The sequence below is a fragment of the Gekko japonicus genome, unplaced genomic scaffold (genome assembly GCF_001447785.1).
Source record: "Gekko japonicus isolate JY-2015 unplaced genomic scaffold, Gekko_japonicus_V1.1 scaffold902, whole genome shotgun sequence".
Classification (NCBI taxonomy): Eukaryota; Metazoa; Chordata; class Lepidosauria; order Squamata; family Gekkonidae; genus Gekko; species Gekko japonicus.
This window is the reverse complement of record NW_015169803.1, coordinates 446,474-470,416: the sequence shown is the minus strand read 5'-3', so window position 1 is coordinate 470,416 and position 23,943 is coordinate 446,474. Positions and strand designations below refer to the sequence as shown.

Below are 23,943 nucleotides of genomic sequence, written 5' to 3'. Positions count from 1 at the left end.
AGAAACTTTTTTTTAAAAAAAACAACAACCATAAATACCTTTTTGGCTCATGGCTCCCTGTGTTCAGATGAAGCGTAGAGAAGCCAATGATGGAACTTAGGAGGGAACCACAGCAGCATGGAGAAGGTTTGTGTATTTCATACGCGTAATGAATTACTCAGAGTGTGTTCACAGAGGAGTACCACTCAGTTCAGTGAGACCCGCTCTTTATTAAGTTTGCTTAGGACTGCACCCATAATCCAGGTCATAGCTGGAATTAGTCTACTCTTCCATTTACCAAGTCAGAAAAGAAAGGAAGAAGAGAAGAAATCTAGGAGGAAAGCTGTACGTGATGGCGCAGCAGCAGACTTTGCTAATCTAAATCGTTGGGTGTGAAAAGGGACCTTTCTTGTGTTGGTCTATTCAGTTCATAATGGTCTGTCTTTTTTGAAATATATTTCTTTAAACCCTTGTCCTGGACATCAGGTGTGGTTTTCTTGCAAAATCTCACTTAGTGGCTCTGTCGTTTCACTCATTAGGAAATGGTTGGCTGGCAGACTGTTACATGATACCGCCGAAGGAAAGTTCATTTTCATTTATCATTTCCTGTACTCCAGGGACAAAATTGATTCCAGTAACCTTGTACCCTGACCCTTGTTCAGTACTGCAGTACAAAATTTCCCCTGCTTTTTTCTTAGGGAGTTATCCCACCTGAGCTACTCATGAAACTTAGCAAAAAGTTGGTTCCAGTAGAATCGTTTTATAATTCGACAAAAGAAACACAATTGGCTTTGGTTACTGATCAGATTGGGTGCAAACATACAACACAAGACAATGTCTGTTGTGAAATTAAATGGCATTTGGGATTTATGGTAAAATCAATCTGGGATGATTTCTTCTCCCAAAGCAACACATACCTTTTCCTTCCTGTGTCCATGACAAGGTAAAGTTTGGAAATATATGACTAGAATAGGATCTGCATTGTTCATAGGCAGTGCTGGTGTTAGACTAGTGGCATTCCTTGCCAGGTCCCCTTGTCGCTCCAGCTGGGGGATTGGGGGGAAGGCGTTCCAGGGGTGGGTGCTGCCCTTTAAATCGGGCAGAAGGGGAGGGAGAGGAGTGGCAGGGATTCCCCCACTGGCTGGGGGCGGACTGGAGCCCCCCAAAGGGGGGGCCCAGACCTCCAGACCTGGGGGCCTGAAGCCCTGAATACACATGAGTTGCCAAGTTACAGGTGGGGCCTGGAGATCTGCCAGAATTACATCTGATTCCGGATTACAGAGGTCAGTTCCCCTGGAGAAAATGGCTGCTTTGGAGGGTGGACTCTGCGGCATCCTATCCCGCTGATGTCCCTCACCTTCCCCAAATTCCACCTCCAAAATCTCCAGGTATTTCCTGTCTCAGAGTTGGCAACCCTAAATAACACAACTTCAGGTTTACAGAACTGGGAAGAGAGATTTCTAAAATAAGCTTTAGAAATGGATTGTATCGTGCATTCTGTTTTGATGTCATAGTTGACAGTCGCACATAAACACTGGTGCCTCTACAAGTTTACTTTTCCTCCAGCCTCTTGCTGTATGTGGTACAATTCCATTATCTCATACTGGATAGTTTAGCTCCCTCTCCAAAAGGCTGTTACCTTACCTAAAGGCAAATTGCAAACTTTAAAATAGCAGTGTCTCCCCTTAGGAGTAAATCCTTGAATGACGTCAGCGCAGAAGAGCTCCAAACAATCCGTCAAGTGCGTTATGAAGAGCTACAGAGAATAAGGTCTCAGCTACAGGAGCAAGATCAACAATGGCAAGATGTAAGTAATGGAAGTTAAAGTGTGCCATCGAATCACAGCTGACTCATGATACCCCCCATTAAATTCCTCCTCATGGGGTTTTCAAGGCAAGAAAGGAGCAGAGGTAGCTTACCATTGCCTCCTCCTGCTTAGCAGCCCCGAGTCTTTGGTGGGCTGCCCTCCTTAGCTTCCAAGCTCTGATGTGATCAAGCTCGTCTGGGCTATTATAGAAGGTGCCAGTGTCTTCTGTTCTATAGGAGACCATGTGAATAAACTCAGAGGACTGCTAAAATAAAAATAAAGCATTTCTTAGCCCTTGTGTCAGCAGATGAATTGCACCCCACTGCTTTGGTATTCTAATACCTTAAGATGTGGAGTACGGTTTCTCCAAAATCCTTTGTGATTGTGTTTTATTCTGACATGGGGTTGGGCAAAGCGGCTACGTAGACAGAAGGCCCCTTTCTTGTCATTCTCAGAAATACGCCGAACTTCATAGAATGCACATTTCACCTGTGGAAATGATCTCTTGGCAGTCGCTGGTGACTCTCTGAAATCCGTCTTCCATTTCAGAGGATATGTTTTTAGCTGTTAGATGGTAGGTTCAATGGAACAGTAGACTTTGTGCCCGGCTGCCGTGCTTATCAGCTTCCTCAAGATGTTTGTCTGCCTTTTGTAAGAGAAGACCTGTGTGTTGACTCTCCAAACATGTGCCCTAAATAGCATGAATATGGGGGTGGTTTAGGGGGCTTGAACAGGAAGAGGACTGGGTGGCCTGCAGAGATGTTTCATCTCTCCTGTACCCCCACATTGTTTTCTCTCTGCTGGACTTGTTTAGAGTTTAGGGGTCCACTAGGGGTGGGGGAGAGAAGGTTTGAAAATGGCTTCTGGAATTCACAGGGGAAATGTTTACTCTTTTCTGCCTGTTGATTCTCCACTACCAGACCACCCCAGTCCCTTCTGTGTTCCTTATAAGGGGGAAATGGGTTCAAGGACCTTTCTTCCCTTACTGATGCCTAATTCCACCCTTAGACGAATCAGTGTTTTCTCTTGGCACGCGGCACTTAGGACCGTGTTTCCAGGGGGTTACATGCCCTCCAACACTATCCCCCCCCCCCATGATTGAATGCTCTGCTTGGTGGGCTTGCAATCTCCTGTCTCTCCCGTGGGGGCAAGGCAAGCACCCTTCTCCTGGTTAACATGCGGAGAGGGCAGTTCTTCAGGCAAGTGAAATACGTAACTTAGATATGAAAAATGTGTTTGCCAATGCATCGCTTGTCGGTATAGTTCTCCCAACCGAGCCTTTAGTAGCTGTGTTGGATAGGATAATGGCTTTCTAAGTGTCAAAAACCCTGAACTGGATAGCTCGATCTCGTCAGATCTTGAAAGCTAAGTAGGTTTAGCTCTGATTAGTACTTGGATAGGAGACCCCCAAGGAAATCTCAGGTCTCTGTGCAGAGGCAAGCAATGGTAAACCAACTCTGAACGTCTCTTGACTTGAAAACCCTGTGGGGTGCCCATAAATTGGTTGCGAATGGGTAGCAAAATGACAACAACAAATGTCAGAAACTTGGATTCATTGACTTTTGCTGGGACATCTGCCGGTAGAATTTTGCATATCTTCAACAGCTGGTTTCTCTGGAATGAAAATAGCTCATTCGTTGGACGTTCTCACGAAATTGTCTCTGACAGAGCAATCTGGTAGCTTATCTAAAGGCATATCCCATTGAGGGAACCAGATTTGCTTTATCAGGATCACTGTGATACATAACTTTTATTGCTATTTAAGTCATGAAGACTTAAGTTGTAAAGACTACTTGGTCTGCTCTAGAGCTCCTGGGGGGACTGTACAGGGCTGTCTCAGAACACTGGTGTGTTCTACTACATGTATAGTCTGCCTTTCTCACTGAGGCCCGAAGCAGATTGCGGCTAAAATCATTCAGTAAGAGCAGTATAATGCATACAACTTACAAAATGAGAGAACGTTGCGCTTAAAACACGGTATAATACAGACAGTAAAGCAGGAATTACAAGACTGGGGAGCAATGCGGCGAAACGCTGGGTTACATAGAATAAAGGGTATGAATTAAGTAAATAAAGCAATCGAGATGCATCATAGAAACAGCAATAATTTCATTTTACTGTCCCCATGCCACATCTAATTTATTTATTTACTTCATTTGTACCCTGCCTTTCCCCATTAATGACCCCCAAGGAGCTGACGTTGTTTTCCTCTCCTCCATTTTATTCTCGCAACGACCCTGAGAGGTGGGTGAGGCTGAGGGTGGGTGATGGCCCAGGATCACCTGGCAAGTTCCCGTAGCAGAGTGGGGGCTTCACCCTGGGTCTTCCAGATCCTAACCCAGCACTATCCACTACACCACACTGACTGCCCTATTGTACGTGGGCATGAAGAAGACATTGTCCTTCTCCTGAAGGGTTTTTCTTTGTATGAGGCAGTATTTAAGAGTAGCAGACTCTAATCTGGAGAACCGGGTTTGATTCCCCACTCCCCCACATAGGATTGCCAAGTCCATCTTCCACCCCCAGCGGGGGACTTTGGGGGCGTTCCTGAAGGGGAGGGGGAGGGGCATCCCCGACATGATGACGTCGTGTTGGGGCCGTCCGCCCCCCCCGCATGTGCACAGGATTTCCAGAAACAGCAGTTCCCTCCACTTGCCGTTTCCCTTTTGGATGCAGGAGCTGGCGTTTCCCCTTTAAGAACAGCCGCGTTTCCCTTTTAAGAGCTGGGAGGATTTCCAGAAACGGCAGTTCCCTGCACTTGAAGGAGCCGGCGTTTCTCTTTTGGATGCAGGAGCCTGCGTTTCCCCTTTCAGAACAGCTGTGTTTCCCTTTTGAGAGCTGGAAGCTGGTGTTTCCCTGCAAGCTTGCGGAGATTGGGCTTGGGAGGAAACACGGGTTCCACACACTTAGGGGGAGAGAGATGGGTGGCTGTGGGTGTTGGGGGCGGGGCTTCCCCCACTGGCCATCTGGCCGGCGGCGGGTAGAACCCCCCCCCAAAATGGGGGACCCCTGGCAAACCGGGGGGTTTGGCAACCCTACCCCCCACATGAAGCCTGCTGGGTGGCCTTAGGCCAGACACGTGAACACATGAAACTGCCTTATACTGAATCAGACGCTTGGTACATCATAGTTGTCATTGTCTACTCAGACTGCAGCCGCTCTCCAGGGTCTCAGGCAGAGGTCTTCCACATCACCTACTGCCAGATCTTGTTCTGGAGATGTTGGGGATTGAGCCAGGGACCTTCTGCATGCCAAGAAGATGTTCTGCCACTAAGCTGGGTCCTCCCCCCCCAGTTCTCTCTGAACTCTCTCAGGCCCACTTACCTCACAAGGTGCCTGTTTGTGGGGAGAGGAAGGGAAAGGCAATTGTAAGCTGTTTTGGGATTCCTTAAAGTAGAGAAAAGCAGGGTGTAAAAACCTACTGTTCTTCATTTCCTCCATCCTCTTCCATAAATGAATGGGCAAAGTGTAGCAGCTGTAATTGGAAGAACTGGGAGGCCTACCTGCCCAAGATCATTTTCATAAGACAAGTAGGACAATTGTGCTCCCTCCCTCCAAGGTTTTGAAGAGTATCTCTTAAATTCAACGTCCCTATGTTACAATATTGGGTTAAGCCTCCGTTGAGACCATGCAATACAAAGGACAGCCTAAAATACTGAACTATATTCAGTTCGAAGCAGGCAAAAATATTCTCAGCTATTATAGCAGGATATGTACCAGTAGTTTTTGTTTTTATTTGCCGGAACAAAAACGTTCTTAAAATTCCATTTAATCGCTGTTATGAAAAGCTTGAAAAAATACTTGCAACTTAACTGCTTTTTTAAAAAAAGGGAGTAATAAACCTTTCTTTTGTAAAACGGTTGCTTCTGATTGTCCAGCATATAGCCAGCCTCTTTGGCTGCAGGGAAATCAGTTACTTTCCAGTTCTGTCAGAGAGAATTTTGTTAGGGAGATACTTGAGAATGCAGGAACACTAGACGTGTATAGCGAAATTGGGGCACCTGAGCTTCCAGTCGGAATGAGCAGTCTCAGATAGGTAACAGGATACCTGGCCGTTCACAAGAGCAGTTCTCTTACCAACGACGGGTAGAAAATGCATTGCATGTTTGTGCGATTTGCATTAGGATTTGGCAAAATGGAAGAGCCGTCGCAAGAGTTACACTTCTGATTTGCAAAAGAAAAAGGAAGAGAGAGAAGAAATAGAGCGGCTGTCTTCCGAGGGCTCTGAGAGGCGCGGCAAATCATTGAAACAAATGCAGAAAGAGAGGTAATGCTTTTAAAATCGTGTTTAGTGTTTTTCTTAAGTCCTAAGCATGTTTACTTGGGAATCAGCCCCAGAGAATTCAAATGTCTTAGAAGTGTTCTTATGATCGGAGCCTCCAGCATGCAAATCCAATTTCAGCATTTTCATTTCTTAACAAATCTAAATTTATGGGTTTTTTCCCTTTTAATTCAGAACTCCTAAAACATTTTCTGCTAATAAAAATTATTTGCATTGTATGGTAGATCACCTTAATGGAACTTTTTAAAGGTTCGTCGCTTTTGAATGAAGCCATTTTGAGGAATAAGTGAATTTTTAAATTCAGGATTCTTCTTCAGACTTCAATGATTAGAAGAGTTTGTTTAGTTTACGTCCTGACTGTAAATCCATTTTGATCACAGTTGAGATCACAGCATGGATGCTTTCTGTTCAGTAGTCTTATTGGCAGACAGCATGGGGTTTCTTATTGGATTTTATTTTCTTGTTTAACCACTTCTGGTAGAAATAACACAAGTGTCTGAATTTTGTTTTCTTGTTTAACTAGTTCTGGTAAAAATAGCAGAGGTGTTTTGCTTGATTTATAAAATAACATTAGAAAGCTCACATCTGGCTGTTAACCCATCTGTAGCTTGAATCCTAGTAATGTTCCTCGTGGAATCTGGGATTAATGTAAGCTTTTCTTATGAGGTAAAAAATAAACACTATACCTGCATCAAGTGTTTATGACAGTGTAGATTCACACTGTTTTAAACTAGGGGCCCATATTGAGACATCTCTTTTGTTTTGCGTTTAAGGTTTTTGTTTGAAAAGCTCCCATTGAGCCGCAGTAGGAAAGTTATTCATGAGTCATCACGTCAAGTATTCACCCTTTTCTAAGACTTGCCTGAGGGAAACGGGTCATTCCTGAGCAATGCTTATTGTTCTGAAAATAGATATGGGTCTTATTTGTATGAAAAGGGGGGAGAGAGAGAGAGAAAGATGAAAGCCCTGTTTAGGAGTGTAGGGATTAAGACTGAATAATAACCAGGAAAACCTGCACATTGTCCAAACTCGGCTTTAGAATGGGTTGAATAGATGATTGGAAGCCCACCTGTTTCCGTAGGTCACTGACGCGGTACCTATGCTTTCCTTTCGTCCCCAGAGAGGACAGAGACCAAGGGCTGTACAGTGGTGGTAGCCAGCAGCGAGGGAGACACAGGTTTTTGTCAAACGACAATGTGTTCAGCGAAGAGAAAACGCCTTCTGGACTGTCGAAAGATCCCCCTGTGGAAAACGATGCTGCCGCCCCCAGTTCATCGAAAAGCGAAGAAAACGGCAAAGAGCACGATCTGAAAACAGAGACCGGCGGTGCAAGAGTGGAAACTCCAGTTCCATCTAAAAGCATGGCGGAAGAAAAGAGCCAGCCGCCTTTGTCCACGTACTATTCAGTCAGTGCGCCAATTGGGCCAGCTCGGGTTGCATCTTCTCTCCCGAGAACTTACACGAAAAGTGATACTGCCAGGCTAACATCTGTGGTCACGCCGAGGCCCTTTGGTGTCCATTCAAGAGGAATCTCGTCACTTCCCAGGTCGTTCACGGTAAAAACTTTCATCTGAAGATCTTTGTGGGGTAACTGTTTCTAGGAGTTGTGGGTAACAATTTCAAACGTTTTCACTTTTTCCATAGGATTTTTATAAAAAAAATTAATTGCATAAGGCAGAGGTCCCCAACCTTTTTTTTTAGCTTGTGGGCACCTTTGTATTTCTGACACAATGTGATGGGTGCAGCTGCAGAATGACTGTCACAAAAGTACCTTCTGCAGGAGGTGGAGCAGGCCACAAAATGGCTGCCGTGGCCTCCCTGCCGTTACACAATGACGATCGGGCCCGTAGCCAGGATTTTCTGGCTTGTGGGGCAATTTTTTTTCCTGGTGGGGCTACCAGAGATGCATTTTTCGTAGTACTATGGTTTTTGGCCAGCCTATCATACCAAGCCACCGTTAGGAACCACTTGTTTGCTTCCTCTGTCTGTGTGCCACACTGGAGCGCACCTTTAAACAAATGTTTATAAATGATTTTAAATGATTTAAAAATGTATTTTCTGGATAAATTCCTGTGGGGCCGTGCCTTTAAGAGAGGGGGCGGAGCCCCGAAAAGCCCCACCGTAGCTACAGGCCTGGTGAAGATGCTTGTGCTATGGTAGTGGCTGTTGCCAAAACATCATTTTTACAAATCTGCATAGTCAATCAAATCTCCAGCAGCCAATCAGAAGCCTTGCTGGACAAAGGCCTTACCTGGCCCCGGCCACTTTCTTAAAAGCATATGGCAGGTACCAGGAAAGGGATCCGTGGGTGCCGTGGTGCCCCCCCGGGCATCCTGTTGGGAACACCTGGCATAAGGTATAAACCACTGCCCCCTTCGAGGGCGCTGGAACGATCCAGTTGGGCTGGAACAATCCAGGTGCAGATCCACAAACTGCATCTTTTTGTCCACTTCTTGGAGGTAGATGTTCAGGGGGGCGCTGCATAATTTTTTTTCTGAAAAGAGGGCGGAAGGCCAAATAAGTTCGGGAACCAATAGTTCCGGTGCTTAAAATAGACGTTTCTTTGCTAACCAATATTAAATCTCTCACACCACAACGGTTGACATAAAATTAAAAGAACAGTAACAGAAGCTGTTGAATAATACAAAGATTAAAAATCCCTTGTGGTATAATTGGATGGGACATTTGGTTATCTCTCGTGCTGCTTCGCATCGTTGCATTGTACTATCCCAAATCATGGTTTTTAAAGGGCGTGCTCACCTAATTGCACTGCTGTATCGCCACATTTGCAGGCTCTTCTTTTTGAGATTGCCCTGATAACCATCATTTTTAAAATGCATTTATCGGGAGTCTACGAAGCAGTGCGTGTTACGTCTGGACAGAATATGAAGAAAGCTGGAGTTCAAAGCTTTTTCGCACTGTGCCCAATTTAGAAAATCACCTTAAAAAAATAAACTCTTAAAAGTTGCAGATGCGAAACTTTTGTCTCTTCTAGATGGATGACACTGCAAAATATAATGGAGAAGTAGATTTGTCCAAGAGAGCCCCACGGCCATTCACCAGCAATTCGTTTTCTAAAGCGGAGGCTGGGCAAAGCCCGTCTCTGAATGACCTCAGAAGCGCCGAAGAGGACAAGTCTAGGACAAGAGACTCGCTTGTGGAGGACACTTCCTCTGCCTACCAGGCTGCGGATATTGGTCACCTTGGCCCTAAACTGGAGCAAGAGGTGGTTACAGCTGTATCTTCAGCCGTGGAAGAGAGAAGTCTTCAAGAGCCGGAGGCGCCAAGAGTACAAGTGAGTACGGAAAGATCCAGTCCTTCCATTCAGTTATGATAAAATCACTGTTCCGTCAACCTGTCGGTTCTGAACAGCTGTACAATGAGCTGCCACAATTGAAAGGAATTTGGCTATGGCCCAAACGGCTGTTTTGTTTAGTTCTCAGAAGCTATGTCACCCTAGCCAGGGTGTGTGTGTGTGTGTGAAGCCCTTCTGTTTAGCGCTTCATTAGTGTAAACGGTGTGCTGGGAACTGCACAGGAGCATGTGCAAGTGGCATGGCCTCTGGCCAGAAGAATTCAACAGGTGATGGGATGGGGGCAGGGCCGGCTCGCTCACTAGGCGAACTAGGCGTTCGCCTAGAGTGGCCCAGCCCTTAGGGGCGCCAAAGTGCCCCCCCCCCGCCAAAAGCCCCCCTAACCAGCGTGGCCCATTCCTGTGACCTGCCAGCCTGTGGGAGGCTCCGCCGGCAGGAGCCGGGAAAGGTGCTGGGCGAGGCAGCAGCTGGGCAAAGTGGGTCAGTCGGTGCGGAAATCCTCTGGCTGGTGGCAGCAAGCAGCACCCGGGGGAGGGGGCAGCGCACGGGGGGCGCCAGAAGGGATCCTTGCCTAGGGTGCAAAATAAGCTGGGGCCGGCCCTGGACGGGGGTGGGGTGGGGAGTGAAGTGAGGACAGGACAAAGCGAGGAGTCAAGTGGCAACTTGTTTTGGGTACCAGTCTTCAAGAATAGCTTTGTTAAGGAAATGGGTCTTGTGAAAGAGAGAGAATCAGTTTGAATAGGGAGAGGAGAATTGTCTCCAGGGGTCATTTCGTAGAAAAAGAGGTGCAGGAGCTCATTAGCATAACTCATTAGCATAACTCATTAGCATAACTCATTAGCATAACTCATTTGCATATGCCACACCCCCTGACATCACTGGAAGTGTGTTAGAAGGCAACACCCACCACTCAGGCACCACTGGACTCTTTTGGATTGCTAGCTATTGGGGGGGGGGAAGGGGAAGGAACATGTAGATCTGTCCTTGCAGAGGAGGGAGAGCTTGTACTTGAATAAAACTTGGTCTTAAAGGTGCCACTGGACTGTTTTGGATCAGGGGGCTGGGGGGGGGCTCTGCAGCTTACCTGGCTGCTTCTTGCTCTGACTGAGGGCTGCTGGGAGCAGGGGTGGGGCTTGTTGCGTGTGCCCGCCCCCTGGGCTCTTTACTGCGAGAGCTCCGCTCCTGCACACTCCTGCAGGAAATGACCCCTCATTGTCTCTATATAAGAAACCTAGCAAGCTACCACGGGAAAAGGGATGTGGAAGATTGGCCACCAATACTCCCTCTAAGCTGTGGAGTCCTGTGAACAAAAAAGTCTACTTTGTGAGCTACTGGCATTAAAGTTGTGAGCGAGTGATTTGGCTACTGCTTAACCTAGTTTGCTCTGGAGCCATCCTTCCTGAGCCGAGACAAAAATGTGTGAGCTGGAGGCTAAACAAATGTGAGCTAGCTCACACTAACTCAGCTTAGAGGGAACACTGGTGGCCACCCTGATGCCTCCCAAGTATTTCCGTCCCTGTATGGAACCCTCCAATCACTTAGGTCTTGGCACTTTTAGCTTCTGGAATGAAACAGTGGTCTGACAGATCTTTTCCAAGATGAACAGTCTCCAACCTGGGCCTAAACATGTTTTCTGGTTCATAGTAGAATTCGGTGATGCTGAGACCGCTGCAAAAAAAGGGAGGGAGAGAAAGAAAGAAAGAAAGAAAGAAAGAAAGAAAGAAAGAAAGAAAGAAAGAAAGAAAGAAAGAACCCACTGACATTCAGTGGCTTGCCTTGTTTGAAATTAGCGTGTTTGAGTACGTGCTGTCTTTAGATCACCTGGAGCTCTTGTTTGCAATTCAAAGCAAGCAGTATTGCGAGCGGTTCCACATTTGTGCAGGGACTGCCGTCTGGCATGCTGTCTGGCTGAATAACTGCTGGTCAGCGTGCATTATTGCTATGCCCTGAATCATCATGGGGTGTCTCTTTTAGAAGCTACTGTTTGGGTTGTATATGTGAATTCTGCAGCTGCCACCAATGGTGGCAAGTCATTGATTGTCAGCTTCCGTCCTCTTTTTCCCGTGCTCTTCTCGGGCAGGAACCTTTCCTTGTGGGGGTCAGTTTCAACTTTCTAGGCCTGGGGAGCCAATCCTGTAGCAGTAGAAAAGAGAAAGAGTCCGGTGGTACCTTAAAGACTAACAAAATTTGTGGCGTGGTATGAGCTTTCGTGAGTCGCTGCTCACTTCTTTGGGTACAGCTAGAGTGGGAGTCCGTCTGTCCTATATTGGAAAGTGGAGTGAATCCGATGCCGAATGACAATAGCAGGTGAATGACAATAGGAGATGAGATTGGATTAGGTGTGATATGCAGAGGGGTAGTAAAAGGTAAAGGTTCCCTTGCTCGAAAGCCAGTCGAATCTGACTCTAGGGTTGCGGTGCTCATCTCCGTTTCAAAGCCGAAGAGCCAGCGCTGTCCGAAGACGTTTTCGTGGTCATGTGGCCGGCATGACTAAACACCAAGGCGCACGGAACGCTGTTACCTTCCCACTGAAGTGGTAGCTATTTATCTACTTGCAATTTCTTGCTTTCGAACTGCTAGGTTGGCAGGAGCTGGAACTAGAGACGGGAGCTCACTCCGTCTTGCGGCACCTGGGTCTCAAACTGCTGAACTACCGACCTTCCATAGCCTGCAGTTCAGCGTCTGAACCACTTGAGCCACCGTAGCTCCAAGAGGGGTAGTAGGTGTGGAGAAATCAGCATTGGTAATGAGACAGAAAACCTAGGTTTCAATTAAGTCCACATGGATTCATTGTCTTGAGCTTCATTATTAGTTGCAATTCAGCAGTCTCTATTGCTAATCTCCCTTTGAAATCCCTTTGTATAAGAGAACTGCTGCTTTCAGGAAGAAGTGTGCTTGCACTTGAAAGCTTGTACCCAGAATTAAAACTTTGTTGGTCTTAAAGGTGCCACTGGACTCAAACTTTGTTCTGCTGCTTCAGCCCAACATGGCTACCCACCTGCTTTCAGTGAGTTTCAGGCTTGGGGTAATTGGGGTAATTCTGTTTAGGACTGTTCAAAGTGTGCTCACCCAGTGTAGCAAAAATGAAATTGATCAGGGTTTGAGAGGCAAACTTAAGCCTCCTTCATAAGTTTCATTTAGCACCTCCAGGTTCCAGCCCAGGAACTTGGAATGTGCAGTCCAAAGCTTTCTTAGTCCTGGAGGTGTTCTCCTTCTGGGAAGTATACAACCCCCCACACACAAAACACAGACACCAAGGAATTGAAAGTTTTGTAGCTATCGAAAACGTATTCCAGGTTGAGAGGGCAGGTGTTTTGTCAGCTTTTTCCCCCTGTTGGTCAGAAGATGGGTTTGGGATAGCGACAGGTGTGGCAAAGCATTGTGGGAGTGCTTGCTGATTCAACTCTAGTGATTCTCCAGTGGTCAAAGATTTTTCCCTCACGTTGATGGATGGTGCTGGTCACAAGTGGTGAGCAAATTGTGTCTGACAGAGTGCTTGTGCAGCATCAAGAAATCTCTCTCTCTCTCTCGGGCCATTTTTGTGCTCATGGCGATTTGCCATGGCTTCAGAGGTGTTTCCGGTTATCTGACTTGCAGTGAGGTCAATATGAAGAGTCACTATGTGTGTTTCCCTCCCGGAAGGACAGATTGGATAAGAAATGCCGCAACCCTGAACACCTGATTCTGACTTGCGAAATCTTACTCCGCTTCTGTATTTCATTGTCCAAGCCAGCCCATGAACTTTGAAACAAATGAAACTTGGAAACAAGGCTCTTTGATCATTTTAAAGACATCCTATACTGCGAGGTCATGATCCAGAGACTGGGCATGAATTTGTTCATGGGAGGAAAATGACAGGGGAGGCAGATGCGATTGCCGGTTTGTGCAGTGGCATAATTACAGCTTCTCCCACTACGGAAAAGATTAAAAAAAAAACTGAACAGGAGCTTATCTCGTCAGCTCTGGGAATTGCTACTGCCAAAATACACCATTCAGAGCTCAAGCTGCATACCTGACTCTTCCAAATGACTTTCATGAGTGTGGGTTGCAGTTTGAATGTTACAGAATTAGTTCCTGTTAGGAACTAATCTTGCCGTAGGGTTTCAGCAGACGCTATTGGTAGCTGCTGCTGTTCCCATCTTTCTCCAGTTATGAATGTAAACAAAGAAGGTTGTCAGCAGCCAGTGGCTTCGATGCCATTGTTCTCCTTTGAGAAGTTTATGGCAACAGGCTTGAGGGCTGCTTACCGAACAGCATTCCTTGCATTCTTAGCTACTTAACTACCATTCGTTGATGGTATGGCAAGGAAATGTCATATGTGGAGATCTCCTCCAAGTGAAACCACTTTCCCGTCTTTATTAACTTCTCGGTGTGACTTAATGCAGGTTTTCACTAGATTGGGTTGTGGCCTCAGTTTTCTTTCCCAACTCCAACTGTAATAACTTCTACGGAAATATCCGTTATTACGAGCATCTACCACTTCCATTGTAACTTCCTATCAATATTACTTTAGGTGAACCATTCTTAGAATTATTTGAATTGCAGGCTGCATTTGAACATTTCTTGCAAAACTATATATATATATATATAATATGCAAATAAGTTATGCTAATGAGTTATGCTAATGAGCTCCGGCAGCTCTTTTTCTACAACAAGACCCCTGAATATATATCGGTTGCAATGTGGGAAGCAGGGCTCCCAAGTACTTACCTTGATTCGGCGGGGGATATGTAGTTCTTCACAGGACCATTCACGCAGGGAAAAGACAGGCGCTGCACTATTCCGTTGCCCAGACGTGACGTAGGCACGTAGCCGGGCGACGCTATAGCAATGGGGCTGGAAAGCTGATGGTACCATTGAGTTTCCAGCTCCATTACCAGATCGTCGCCCAGCTACGTGCCTACGTCCTGTCTGGGCGACGGAATAGTGCAGCGCCTGTGTTACAAGCAAGAATCTTCCGGCAGGGACGCATGTGTCCCCCGCCAGTTCTTAGGTAGTTACTTGGCAACCCTAGTGGGAATCCCAAAGGGAGACTTCCATAGTAAGCTTATTTTGTGCTTCCAGGATCTGTAAGGTGGGGCAACCACTCAAATAGATACAGGAGTGCAGGCCCGTAGCCAGGATTAATTTGCATGTTTCCCAAAGGCTCATGGGAATGCTTTTGAAAGACTCACCATGACCTAGGTGGCATACAGCAGGACTGGGCTAGCAGAAAGGGGGCTTGTTGGAGATGTATTGAAGGTGCCGCTCTTGAGTGCCTTTCTAAGCTTTCTTGCCCTGTGGAAGGGAACTTAAAAGGCATTTAGATGCCTTCTGAAGGCAATCAAATGCCCTCTGAGCTGTCTTTTCCCAGGTGCCCTGATTGCCCCCCCCCCCAATTCCACAGTGGGAGGGAGAGGGAAGCCTTGAGGTCAAGCCGTGGGCAGGCAGCATGGGGGGGGGGCTCCTCAAAAATAAGGTTTCTGGCATGGCTTTTAATTAAGGGGGCAGGGCCCTGAAATGCCCTACTGTAGCTGCAGTAGTGAATGAAGAAGGCAAGCAGGTGGTAGCATCTCAGTGACTAATGCACATCTCAGAGACTTGGGGGATGCACAAACCTAGCAAGGACTCCTGGGTACCTAGCAAAGCTTCCATATGCCTTCACCCCACATTTACAGTATAGTGCGAGTGGGTTATTGAATGTTCTTTCACAATAAGAACTCCATGCTGATGGAAAGGTAGCACAGCTGGGAGGAATTATCCCTAGTCTTTGGTTGTAGAGCTGGCTCTCTGTTCATAAGGGTTTTTTTTAAAGACAGGAAACATTAAAAAAAAAACTGATCCGCCATCTATAATCCATCTCCCTTTACCACCTCAGGTTTTTACCACCTCGCTCCCACCTCGTTCTCTTTGCCATATGCAAAACTGAACATTATTCTTTGGTCTTGAGCAATGCTCCCTCTAAGCTGTAGAGTCTTGTGAGCAAGAATTCTACTTTGTGAGCTACTGGCATTCAAGTTGTGAGCGAGCAATTTGGCTCCTGCGTAAATTAGTTTGCTCTGGAGCCATCCCTTCCTGAGCTTAGACAAAAACGTGTGAGCCGGAGGCTAAAAAACAGTGAGCTAGCTCACACTGACTCAGCTTAGAGGGAACACTGGTCTCGAGATGGTTCTCTCCCTCCCCTCCCCCTTCCTATTATAATCAGATTAGGTGAACCCACAGCATCGAGCACAGGCAAATCCAGGTTCACAAATGTCTGGTTTAAGCAAGTTGTTAAAAGTTACTTGGATATAAATGGCTATTTCCAGAAGGCGTAACTTTCAAGATCAAAGATAAAAAAGAAAAGATTGACTCTGTTCTGAAAGCTCAAGAATTTCTAAGGGTTCAGCTGTGAAGGCCAGAGGACGAGGGAAAAGATGAGGACAGCAAGTCCAGTGGCGAGCTAGACACTGGTTCCTCCGGAGAGGACTTTCTGTCTGAGCAAGGGGCGGCAGCCCCAAAAGGTCCTTATAAGCTGCGGAAGAGAAGGGGAAAGGAGAAGTAAAGGCTGAAGGACTCTGAATTGTGCCTTTGAGACTTTTGTTATGGGATGATTGGGGGTACTGTTACTAGACAGTTAATCTAAGCTTTAAAAAGTGCTATAAATGTTTGGCTCAGTTTATAAAGGGATCAATGACGAGAAGACTCAATGTATCTAAGCTAGTTGGAGGATCTCCTCTCTTGGGGTTTTAGTTAGTAGTGGGTTCTTTACTTTATCCCGTATATGTAGTTTCCCCTTCCTTTTTTTTCTGTTGTAGTTTTTTGTAGTGACAAAAAATAATTTAAAAAATCCCCTCCGGGGGCTCAAAAAAAGAGTTACTTTCATTCACCCGTTGTAACGCTGCCTTTTTTTGCCATCAGGTCACAGCCAACGTATGGCAACCCCATGGGGTTTTCAAGGCAAGAGACCTTCAGAGGTGGCTTGCCATTGCTTGGCTCTGTATAGCAGCCCTGGAATTCCTTGGTGGTCTCCCATCCAAGTACTAACCAGGCCCGACCCTGTTTAGCTTCCAAGATCTGATGAAATCAGGCTAGCTTGGAATATCCAGGTCAGGGCCGTACCACCTTTACCACCTCTGAGGTTAGAACGGCAGTAGTAAAGGTAGGGTTGTATATATTGTCTACTCATATTTATGTGGGCTAGTTCTTGATTTCCCATAGCTGAGTAGAGAATCTGGAGTGGAAACACTTGATAATGTCCGAAGAGTTCTGCTGGACTGAAGGCCCCCAGTAAACTCTATGACTTCATCCAGGAAGTTGCAGTTCCATCACATAAAGAAATTGTTGCTTGCAGATAAACATATGTAAGCAAAGTAGCCACTGGAATATTGATAAGAGTTGAATGCAGGGGTAATAGCTCTTTTGTTCCTTATGAGTCTCTGGGAGGTGGAAATTTGAGCCTTGTTTCACTTCAGTGCGCTAAATAACACCCCAGAGGTTAGAACTCTTCGCTCGCACAGACAAAAAGGTTAATGCGTTTTTTAAATTTTGAGGGGATTTTTTTTTTTTTAGCTAAGTTCATGTCAAGAAGGAGGGGGTATGCATCTTTGAAATGGATCAGCTTCCCTCTAACCCACATCTTTAATGCTGTCTTCCTTTAAGCTCTTATTCTGTTTTGATTTGAAGTCCTGGCCTGTATTGTTGTGACTTGGTTGTTTTTAATTGGTGGTTTCCACACGGGGTTGGGCTTGTGTGTTTTCCCTGTTGCTGGCGTGTCTGCTGATACAGTGCAGTGAACAGTGGGGCTTCCGCATGGCAGGTCTTCCCACACACTCCCGGCCCAGTCCCCCCACAGCTCCCCATCTCGATCCACTGGGCCTTTTTTGCAATTATTTTTGTAAAGCTCTAGAACACCATTACATCAATACAACAATATGCCCACATGTGTTCCAGGTCCCAGCTTTCATTTTTTTTGAAATTTTGTACTCCCTTCTTTTGTAGCAATACAAGGAGAAAGGCATATCTCTGCAACAGAGAGAGCTAGAGACTTACTTTATTTTTTTTAAAAATGAAAGTTGGGAATTCAGAGAACCTGGTACACATGTTGGCATGTTGTTAAAACAGTATAATGATATTTGAATGCTGTTTTTTTTTCAAACAAACCCCCCCCCCCAAGACAAGGGGAGGAGAAGGTGTAGGGACAGGGGGAGGGGAAATGGTGGCCCCTGTGGGAGGTAGGGATCCCAAGTCCCCCCAGGGGGTGGGGAAACCCCCGCCCCAGAGGCCCGTTCGCCGGCGGTGCCGGATCGAGCCTTGGGGAAACTCCTCCCTGATGTGCGCGTCACCCGAAAGTGACGCGGGCACGCTGGGGGCGGGACCACGGCCTTACAAGGGAAAACTATGGTTTTCCCTTGTATGGTCGTGGCCCCGCCCCCAGCGTGCCCGGTGTCATAACGTCGCTTCCTGGTGATGTGTGTGCGGGGATCCACGAAGGAGTCCCCCGCCGCCAAGGTAAGTTCCACTTGGCGACCCTAGTGGGAGGGGAAAACTCAATTTTCCCAACCACATAGCAGCCATTCCAGGCTTTATTGCAATCTTTTGCACAACTTCGGAGCAAACAGGTTTGGGAAAGACCAGAGAAAAGATAGGGAAACCCCAGGAGGTGAATGAATGCCGTGGGGAAGCAGGGGAAAACCACACTTCTCAGAAGTATTGAACCCAGGGCAGATAATCCATGTGGAAATGGCCATTGTCTTGCTCAAGTTAGCTTGCTTTCGTGCTGCCTTTAGGATGGGCTAGCCCAGACTATAAATGCAAGTAAATAAATATTTTTATTCCGTTTCTAGCTCTAAAGGGATTGTTGGCACTTTGCTAGAGGATGGAATTTAAAGCAGGTTCTCTAAAAAGGAGCTACTGACGTTGTATTAGGAACATATCTGTGGGTGCACCAAATCCCGCAATAATTTATGCACTATCCTAGTGCATTTCAGTTATTCAAATTCAGTTTTTGAGGTGGTTTAGAAAAGACTGCCCCACCGTAAAAAAAAGTTAGTTAGATTTAGTAAAGCGTGTACCTTCTTTAGGAAGCCTTAGTGCTGGTAAAACTGATCAGAGCGAGGGTATAGTACGAAGATCAGAGGTCAAACTGTGGGGAAGGAGAGAACAGCCCCAGCTTAGCTTCCGTTCCAATTTGGAGAGGTGGGCAGGTCTGTAATAATCAGAGCCTTGTGCTGTAATCAAGTGTCTTGGAGGGCCATGTGTGTGCCAAGCTCCCGCATTTCCAGGTCACACACCTTAGCAATTTTAAGTATTTTCCTATGAAAGAATAAGGAAGGCCAAGCATCTGAATACAAATTTTGTTCATAAAGGAAGGTCACTTCCTCAGTCTTTCTGTCTGCTCTTAGTTGCGAGGGGATTCATAAAACAGTAGGCGGTGCTTCAGGCATGTTAATGCCAAACCCTGTTAGGGCTTTAAAAGTCAACACCATCATCTTGAATTGTGCCTGGAAACATACTGAGAGTCAGTGTAGGTAGGCCAAGGCACGAGGGATATTGTCCGTATGACCCAGTCTGGTCAGCATCCCAGCACCAGCAGCAGCATTCTGCACCATTTGAAGTTTCCAGACACTTCTCAAAGGCAGCCCTGCGTAGGACACTTTGCAATAATCTGACCTCAGTGTAAAGAGGACGCACAGTGCAGTGGCCAGATCTGTTTGGTGTAGTGGTTAAGTGCGCGGACTCTTGATAAAATGATACATTTTATCATATGTGGTGGAGATGCTCAAAAATACAAGAGTATTGGAGGATGGTACAGAAAACAATTCAAGAGATAACTAGAATTAAAATAGAGCTATCCCCTGAAGTAGTACTGCTAAACATGCTACCAGAAGGTTACAGATGGAAAGATAAATATCTAATAATTTACATATTGACTTCTGCAAGGATCTTGTTAGCCAGATTTTGGAAACAAGAATATATACCAAAACTGGATGACCTAGTTGATAGGTTATTGGAGATAGCGGAGATGGACAAGTTAAGCTTAATCCTTCAGGGAAAGGATGAAAAAGTATTTAAGGAAAGATGGAAGAGGCTGTATAGCTGGATCAATGTAAATGAATAAGACTCCATAAGTGTATCTGATGAAATATGTAACATGAAAGTATGTTTTTAATATCAAAATAAAAATAAATTTGTAAAAAAAAAAAAGTGTGCGGACTCTAATCTGGGAGAACCGGGTTTGATTCCCCACTCCTCCACTTGCAGCTGCGGGTGTGACCTTGGGTCAGTCACAAGCTCTGGCACAGCTGTTCCTGAAAGAGCAGTTTGTGTCAGAGTTCTCTCAGCCCCACCCACCTCACAGGGTGTCTGTTGTGGGGAGGGAAAGGGAAAAGGAGTTTGTAAGCCGCTCTGAGACTCCCTTGGGTAGTGAAGGGCGGGGTATAAATCCAATCTCTTCTCTTCTTCTTCTTCTTTTCTGCCCAGGAAAAGCCACATCTGGCTAACCAGTAGAAGCTGGTAAAGAGCACCACAGTTGGCACCTGCTTATCTAGCAGTAGTCTGGGGCCAAGAGCACCCCAAGACTACAGACCTGTGCCTTCAGGGGAAATGCAACCCCCCCCCATACAGAATGGGAAACAAATTCCCGGGTGAGACCTTCTGCTCGACAGCAGCACTTCCATCTTGCTAGGATTAAGTGCCAGCCCCCCATTCAATCCAAAATGGCCTCCAGGCATAAGTTCAGGATTCCTACAGCCTCCCTGGGATCAAACGGAAGCACAAGTGAGAGCTGAGTGTCATTTGCCTGTTGGTGACAACCCAGCCCACATTTCTGGATGACGTCACCCATTGGTTTCATGTAGATGTTAGAGGGCATAGGGGACAAGATGGAACCTTGTTTTGGACCCCTTGGGCCAAGGCCAAGGCGCTGAAGAGCAGTCCCCCAGCACCACCTGCTGAAACCTACCCTCCAGGTAGGACTGGAACCCATCTCAAAATAGTGTCTCCCAATCCCAGTCAGGAGAGGCAGTCCAGGAGGCTACCATTCTCAGTGGTGTTGGGTGCTGCTGGAAAGTCCAGGAGAATCAACAGAGTTGCACAACCTCTGTCTGTCTCCCAGCACAGGTCATCCTCCAGGACAACCGAGGCTTTTTCCGTCCTGTAACATAGCCTAAAACCAGATTGGAAAGAATCTGAACAATTTACCTCATCCAGAAGAGCCTGAAATTGTCTAGCCATGTCTAGCCATCACCTGTACAATCACCTTGCTCAAGAATGGGACAGGTTGATAGTTATTGAGATCTTCTGGGGTCATGGGTAGGCTTCTTTAGAAATGGGAGTACCATAGCCTGTTTCAAGGCCGGGGAATCAACTCCCTCTCTCAAGGAAGCATTAACTGCCTGTTGGACTGAGTCAGGCAGCCCTCTCTGACAGATTTAAGTAACCCAGAAAGGCAAGAGTCATAGAAGCAGGTGGTAGGCCTCCAATCTGCAAGGATCCTGTCCACATCCCCAGACTGGTTAAACTGAAACGTATCCTGAATAACTGGACAGGCCAGCACCCCAGCATCATCTGACCCTGTACACCGTGCAGTTACGGCGTTGTGCAATTAAAACATGAATTATATGTTGTCTTTCCGATCCCCTAACATTGTTAGTCCCCTGTCTTTCTTTTAATTCTTTGGGTTTAATTAATCTTTATTCTTTATTAATTGTTAAGTACACAAAAAAGAGCAATCCAAAAGTAAAACCATTATAACATTATCGACCTGTAGATACTCCCAGAAAACCTAGGTTAAACCTAAATTTTCATACAATTTTTGTATACCCACAAAACAACTAAGGTTGACACATGTTTGCAGTAGTCTTACAATTTTAACCAGATCCCGGCCCTGTGCAGATGCAGTGAGAGAGGCCACCAGTTTGTGTTCCCTATCCAGTTTGTATCATGACTGTGTTCCCTAGCCAGTTGCCTATACTCTTTAAATCATAATTCTGTTTTGTGTAAAATATTTGATGCATAAATACCTCTTGCCCTTTTGCAAGCATTTGTGTATTCCTGGCTGCCTCTGGAAATCCAAGATACCACCCATGCATGGATCGTCAAAGCTTAATAAAGGGCAATTCCCCCATCACAATACTCGGCACTTTGTCATTTTCTATGCTGGATTCAGCTTTCTGTCTGCAGAGAAAGTACATCAGGACCGTGATGCTCTTGTGACTGAGGGCCAAGGGTTTACCACCGTTCTGTATCTAAAAACAAAACTTACAATGCATTGCTAGACTAAACCGTTGCAATATGGCGAACATTTATAACTACCTGATAGATAATTAAAAAGCGTGTATTGTCAGTAGCCTCACTTATTTAGGGGATAGACTTTCTTCCATGTAGGTGCCTGTGACACCAGACACCACAGTGTTATCTTACATTCTGTGTTGGTTTGGTGTGTTTTTTCCTCCAGGGCCAGTTCAGTGACATGAGAATCAGTATAAACCAGAAACCAGGAAGCGGTCGGAACTTTGGGTTCACAACGCACTGGAATCCTTCTGGAGTCTTTGTCAAGTCCATAGAAGAAGGTAAAGTAACTGTTTAGAACTCTTGATGGGGGGCGGGGGAAGCAATCAGTTGATTGAAATCCATCCTGAGAATTCAGGTTGCAGCAACGTGGAAAGGAAAGCTGCTATGAATGGCAAACGGGGACAGAAATACTCAAGACTGGCTCAGATACTGCTGTGTGTATTTGATTGGCTTGGAGACTGCTCTGTATGTTTGATTTAGGACTAGCTCTGTAGTAGGAGGAACAATTTCCCTCCAGTGTTCCCTCTAAGCTGAGCTGGTGTGAGCTAGCTCACAGTTTTTTTAGCCTCCAGCTCACACATTTTTGTTCTTAGCTCAGGAAGGATGGCTCCAGGGCAAACTAATTTATGCTCACAAAGTAGAATTTTTCCTCACAAGACTCCACAGCTTAGAGAGAGCATTGGTTCCCTCCACACCATTTGGTAGGGCTTAAACTCTGTTGCATTCCACTAACTTTTCAGTTTTTTAATGTAGTATATAAGTCCACGGATGTGCAAAAGAGAGATTTTCATCTATGTCTCGCTACAATGCTTCAACGTGGTTGAAGATCTGACACAGTGGCTTTTTAGTTACCTTTTGAATAAAAATGTTCTGCTGTTATGATCAGGGGGGAAAATAGCATAGCCAAGTTTCAGAAGCTAACGTGATCTCTTGAATAAATAACGTTGTGCCAGATATTCCGCAGCCTCGGGCTGAATCCATACATAATGGAATACAGCTGTATCATTGTGCCATAGAAACCATTTAGAACTGGATTTTCCTGTGTGGGCAAGACAATAGTCTTAGATACTTCTGTAATGCTCATTCTAACAAAAGCCAAATTGTATCACGACCTTAATGCGTGTTTTGTTTTGCTAGCAAAAATGAAAAACTCAGCAGAGACACATGTGCCTCGCCGGGCGCAGACCCACTGGCCACGTCTTCTTATTTTTTTTACAGGCCCAGGCAGGCAGCAAATTGTAGAGCATCTGGTGGGGACCAGTGTTCCCTCTAAGCAGAGTTAGTGTGAGCTAGCTCACAGTTTTTTAGCCTCCTGCTCGCACATTTTTGTCTCAGCTCAGGAAGGATGGCTCCAGAGCAAACTCATTTATGCAATCACCAAATGGCTCGCTCACAGCTTTAGTGCCAGTAGCTCGCAAAGTTGAATTTTTGTTCACAAAGACTCCACAGCTTAGAGGGAACATTGGGGACTGTGGTTTGTTCTGGTGGGTCACCACTTCTGTATGCCTCTTCAAAAGAATAAGAGCTAGTTGTTAGGTGTTTGGGGTCTTTTTTAGAAGGATACAGTTGCCATGTCATTCTTGAGACCGTTCTGCCATGTGCCTGCTCTCCTGGGACACCTCTCAGAGGATGGTTGTGTTCAAGGTCTCAAGAAGCTGAGAGGGGTTCAGCTCAGTATCATTTGATCTGTGTTCTTGACAGTCTGAGGGCATGTTGACCAGGAGAGTGGTAGTTGTTCCCTTCTTGGTGGTACGGACAGGGGCTCCAGTTTTTCCAGAGCCAAGGCAGAGGTTTTATTTATTTATTTATTTATTTATGCTTTAGAGGGCCGGATTTGACATAAATGAGACCTTGCTGGGCCAGGCCATGTGTGTCATAAAACGTAATGCCAGGTAGCAGAGATATAAACTTTATAAAGGACACAAACACAAAGAGATTTTTTTTTTTTACTTAAAATAAAAACATGCTTAAAACATTAGAACTCTTGCAATATTTTGCTTATTTAACAGTGTCTGATAACTGACACCTCTTGCTCTGAATTATTGCATCAAAATGTCTGTGCTGTTGCAGTCTTGAGTATGCTGTTCAGGTGTGCACCTTTAAGCTGCAAACCTATGATGACGCAGCAGCAGAACTGGAAGAAGAAGCAGAAGACAACCAGTTCCACTGTGGGCCTGATAGAAGCCCTCTGAGGGCCTGATCCGGCCCACGGGCCCCATGTTTGACACCCCTGTGTTAGACCTCACCTAGAGTATTGTGTTCAGTTTTTTATATCTGGAATCCCCGTGTGACTTCTGCCTGTTTTTGTTT

At 45.9% G+C, this 23,943-nt stretch overlaps 1 protein-coding gene across 6 annotated transcripts in view; it reads left to right on the top strand.

Moving 5' to 3' along the window:
- LMO7 (LIM domain 7) overlaps positions 1-23,943 on the top strand; it is an 82,912-nt gene that overhangs the window by 14,077 nt on the left and 44,892 nt on the right. For all 6 annotated transcript variants that reach the window (XM_015417128.1, XM_015417127.1, XM_015417125.1 and 3 more), the window contains 5 exons: positions 1,669-1,786; positions 5,911-6,053; positions 7,189-7,624; positions 9,064-9,363; positions 21,797-21,911. In XM_015417128.1, coding sequence (XP_015272614.1) covers positions 1,669-1,786; positions 5,911-6,053; positions 7,189-7,624; positions 9,064-9,363; positions 21,797-21,911 — 1,112 coding nt within the window. The remainder of the gene's footprint in view (positions 1-1,668; positions 1,787-5,910; positions 6,054-7,188; positions 7,625-9,063; positions 9,364-21,796; positions 21,912-23,943) is intronic.